This window comes from Gossypium arboreum, chromosome 7 (assembly GCF_025698485.1).
Source record: "Gossypium arboreum isolate Shixiya-1 chromosome 7, ASM2569848v2, whole genome shotgun sequence".
NCBI lineage: Eukaryota > Viridiplantae > Streptophyta > Magnoliopsida > Malvales > Malvaceae > Gossypium > Gossypium arboreum.
Window position 1 is genome coordinate 80,305,414 of NC_069076.1, and position 5,054 is coordinate 80,310,467.

General features: G+C 32.4%; 1 protein-coding gene across 2 annotated transcripts; it reads right to left on the bottom strand.

The window, feature by feature from the left end:
• Positions 1-1,586: 1,586 nt before the first annotated feature.
• LOC108469886 (protein AE7) lies at positions 1,587-4,489 on the bottom strand. 2 transcript variants are annotated; one of them, XM_053030308.1, is made up of 6 exons: positions 4,230-4,487; positions 4,028-4,158; positions 3,753-3,856; positions 3,562-3,661; positions 2,637-2,682; positions 1,587-1,905 (listed from the first exon to the last, which is right to left on the bottom strand). In XM_053030308.1, exons 2-6 carry the CDS (start codon positions 4,151-4,153, stop codon positions 1,805-1,807), a joined length of 477 nt encoding a protein of 158 aa, XP_052886268.1. In that variant the 5' UTR covers positions 4,154-4,158; positions 4,230-4,487; the 3' UTR covers positions 1,587-1,804. The 2 variants fall into 2 exon arrangements, with proteins under 2 accessions (XP_052886268.1, XP_052886269.1); XM_053030309.1 differs by having other exon boundaries at positions 4,028-4,489.
• Positions 4,490-5,054: the final 565 nt, after the last annotated feature.

Consider the following 5,054-nt stretch of genomic DNA (forward strand, 5'->3'; position numbering starts at 1 on the left):
AGATCATAGATGACGCACCAACCAATGTGCCCATCACCAGGCTTGGCCTAACAATTTTGTCTCCTAGATGCTGATAATATAAATTTTGGATCAAGCATTTAACTCGTATAAGGAAATTCCTGTCACTGCATTTACTTCAGCAATAACAGGTTAAGGAAAAAATGGAACTCAATGGTATTTTCAGTAGTTTTTACTTTTATTGCCTGATAATGGAAGGTTATCAGCAAATTAGTGGTATGAGCAGTTTGCTCATCCTTAGATGAATTTGAAAGTAGGAAGTTAAATTTGACTCCTGTTTCACCTCATATATACAGAGCCCTATGCGAGTCATCGGCAAAATCAAGTCGAAGTTCTTGAATATTTCAGAGACATGTCAAAAAGAAATTTCAGTTAGTGCTTCAGTTTACCCTCCCCTTGTTACACACTAGTTCGCAGTTGAAGAATTATTCGGAGAAAGGCAAGTGATCCAAAAAGAGGATTTTGCTTTTGCTTCGATAAGCTGAAATGGTATTTTCAGGAGGGGCTATATAAATGTGCTGTGGATAGCCATGACTGGGTAAGAGTTGGGTTAGAATGAAACAAAGGGAATGTATGGATGGAGGCGGTGGGTAGAGTGAAGAACCTGAGAAAGGTAGATAAGCTTACAAGCACAAATGCATGTTTTGTTCGATGGCCAACAATCTAAAGGAGACCCAAAAAGAAACCTATCGATGCACTTTACGCAAGAATGGCACTTGGTTCTCGAATCTTGAAATCTAGGATACCTGTGTCCGACATCCATGGCTAGTTTCTCAATTTGTAAAGTTAGCACTGAATACAAAACTTATGCGTCAGAACTGTAATTAAAAAAAGCATAATGTCAAAAATAGCTCTTAACATTTGAATGATTAGTCAGTTTGACTCGTATTTTTTTTTTAAAGCACTTTAGCCCTTTATCTTTCAATTTTAGTCAAACTGGTCAAACTGATTTAATTTGAATGGAAAAACTAACGTGTCTATTAGTTAGCAAAAATTCAAAAAAATAAAATAATTAAAAAAATTCAGAAATTATTTTTATCCAATTGTTTTAAGAATGTAAGATTTCTCATTGTTTCTTATTGGGGTTGAGACTTGAAACTTTTCGATTGCAGTGAATTTTGTCTGGTATAATATGAAACTTTGATGATATTAATTGAATAACGGTTATTCGCAACATCAAAATCTACCGACAAACAAATTACAAAGAATCAGTTCATAACAGTGCAACCTTCCACGATTCAAAGAAAATTTTAAAATTCAAAACCATTTTTATAAATTATGAAAATAATAAAATAATAGAACCCCTTACCCCCGCAAAACTCCCTCCAACCACAAAATCTTCGACCCCCACTGTCGACTCCAACCACAAAAACGTTGATTACCTTTTGTTTTCTTCTCCTAAACAATAATTTTTTTTCTTGAATTTTTATAAAATTTTCTTATTTTTCTTCTTTTTTTCATTTTAAAATTACGTTACAAGACATATAAGATAAAATAACGGACACACCAGCTTTCCCGTCCAAATTTAACTGATTTGACCAAAATTGAAAGATGGAAGGCTAAAGTGCTTAAAAAAAAAAAGAACAAGGATCAAATTGACTAATCAGTCAAATGTTAGGGGCTATTTTTGGCATTATGCCTTAAAAAAATACAAACTTTACTCCGTAATTAGGAACCAAAGTAGGGAAGTTCATACGAATAAAATGAAATATACAAAGAGACAAGTGAAGTTTATTGTATGAAGAAAAACAAATCTAGTTCACCACGTATAGTAATAATAAAAAATTCAAGCATAGGATGGAGCCAGACATTCATCAACCATATCCAAAAGGTTAGGGTTTTCTAGTGCAGCTGCAACACGTTCTTTATCATTCAGTTGTTTATTAACTGCATTAGAGAAGAGCAAAGAAATAAGCTTTAACTGCTGCTGCAATACCATGACTTAACCCCCTATTTCAATCATATAAATATTCACTCGCTTACATTCTACTTTGTTGGACCAAAAATTGAAGTTTGTACCACAATAGAGGTGTAATCAAGCTGAGCGAGTCGAACTTATATCGAGCAATAAGAAGCTCAAGCTCAACCCGGAATTCAAGGATAAAAGCCAATCGAGTTTCACTTTTAAAGTTTGAGATCAAGATAAAAATCAAACTAGTTGAGCTCGTTCAATTAAGCTCATTTACTTAGTAAAGATATGCTCGGTTTTTGAACTCAATTATTCATGCTCAAGTTCAAATTAAGATTTTCTAATACTAATTAAAAAATAAAGAACATAAAAATAAACATCTCAATTTAACTCGTGAACTGCTCAAAGGTAAGTATTAGGATACTCAAATTTAGCAAAATTGATAACTTGAGCAGCTCAAAGGTAAGTATTAGGATACTCGAATTTAGCACAATCGATAACTTGAGCTGTTCAAGTTTAATTCAACAATGACTAAGCCGAATTTGAAGCTTTTAGAGCCAAACCCAAAACCCAAGTAACTTTGAGCACAGGATCTCGTGTACACGCCTATGTCATACTTATTTAAATGTAATATGGAAATCACGTCTTCCACAACATATTGTTGGAAACAAAGCAGGCATTGAAGAACAGAGAAAGAAGAGAGACATACCTGCAGCTTCAGTTGCATGAGTTCCAGGTGCAACCCTTATATCCATCTAAACACAATAAAGAACAGTCATGAGCTTCTAAAAGGGAGAGTCAGAAAAAGATGCCAAGAATTTGAAAAGAGGATCTGCTGAATAAGAACCATATATAATTTATATGATCAATAGAATACCCAAACATAATCTATAGGAACTAACAACTCCATATTGTTCAATGGGATTGTTAATGAGCAAAACATGCAGATGCAGATAACTTTGTGAAACAGGGTTTTTCCTATAGGAAATTGTTAAGAACTTGTCTTTAATCAATTCATTTACTTGACATCGCATCATATTTGAACTATTTAACCATCAGTTGAGGTATATGATTGCAATGATAAGGCCCCACACGTGGGCAGTATAAAAAGAATAAGCAAAGGGCTTCACAAATCACCATATTCAGCAAAAGATCAAGTCAGAGTTTCCCGTTTACAACAAAATTCAGTCACAAACTAGTCGAGCAGCAAACTTAAAAGTATCAATAAGCTCATGGAAAAAACCCCAATGGAATCTTAGTAGTTAGTGATATTTCTGAAGCAAAACAAGAAGCTCAGATCAATGTATCATATCTAATAAGATAGAATTCAAAATTTTAGGTCTCAGACGTCGGTTATCAAGATGGACGAAGTGATAAACAAATTTTCAGGTATTCAACAATAGAAGTAATGATTTACTTTCCATTTCAGGGAACAAATCCAACAAATTACTTAAATTCCACTTTCTTCTTCCCAATTTTCTACCATCCAATTACTAAACTTTATATCAAGGGCACCAAATATTGTTTCAACTAAGCTCTTAACCAATGCAAAACAAGGAAACAAAGATTGACTTTACATAACTCATACAGCACTAGAAATGACATGTTAGCTCAAAACATAAAAAAGGCAATACCTTGTAGCGAGAAGGAAGACTCCTCATAAGTTTGACTCTCAAGCAAAGACCAATAACCGTAGCCATACTGCAATGTTCAACCGTAGGAGTAAATGTGACCCTGAATAAGGAACAAATGAATAAGAAAAAGATTTGCTTAAACTGATATGACAGATAAAAAGCGAGAATAAGAGATAATTTGATCATCGTACCTAACATAACTTCGCTCGTTATCAACTTCAATAGCATCTTCAGTTATTACTTTAAGCTCTTCCAAAGAATAGGGATGTTCAGGGTCCTTTATATCTCTAATATGATTTAAGAACGTTAAGAAAATCAAAATAACTTGCTCCGCATAATATGATGTAAATATGGAAAGCATTAACTCAATTGATGGAGATTCTTTACACAGAACGATAACAATAAGTTGCATAAACTAAAAGGAACTAATAAACAATAGAACGATTAAAAAAAAAAAAACGAGGATATCAAATATTTCTAGTTGGTCAATAGGTTCAACAGCGTATTCATCAGGTACAGCTGCTTCGTTACGAACCCGCCGCTCTTTCTTCTCGTACACAATAGGGTTTGCATTTATTAAACCAGACACCATAATTTCTGAATCAATCAAAGAAAATTGTTAATTTCAACCTTCGTTACCCGAACTCGGCAATTTGGGGGTGACTTACCCGTGTCGGATACGGGTCAGATCCAGGAAAAACCAGCGGACACGGCGGTGGGAGAAGGGAAGAAAAACACAATTGATTTGCAGAGACGAGAGAGAGAAGAGATGGACGATGGTAGGAGAAAGATGATGCTAGAAGAAGAGAAGAATTCTCAAATAAAGGAACAAAATATTAGGGTTTGATAAAGGTTAACGTTCATGAGAGTTCCCCGTCACCGTGGGACTTATCACTCGAAAAACATTTTAATTCCTATATTATTAAAAAAAGTTGAATAAATTTTAAATTGCATTAGAGTTAATATTTATTATATAAATAATATTATTAAAATTATTATTTTTAACTATAGTTGGATCTCAAATAAATATTTTCACTTTTAAAAATATTAATTTTATTAAATGATATTTTTAAAACAATAATTTTAAATCTATATGTATTTAATTTAATTTAATTCCTTTTAATAATATATAGACTAAATTACTCTATTTAAATACATTCCTAAAATATAAAGCACAGTTTAATAATTGCAATACCTATATTAATATTCAGCTTATATGAAAAAGACACTTAAATTATATAATTTTTTTCATTTAGATATCTAAATTTTCATTCTCTTATATATTTGGTTCATCTCTTACTTACATTTAAAAACAACTTATTACCGAATGATAATAAAAAAAGAAATTATTTTAGAATTTATAGTAAGAATAATGGGTTGAGGAGAGAAAATTCTTCCTAACATCTTTGTTTTCAGATGATTAAGAACATGAAAAATATTCTCATGAATTAAGCATTCATTTAAGCAAATTTGCTAGTTATTCTCTTCTTCTC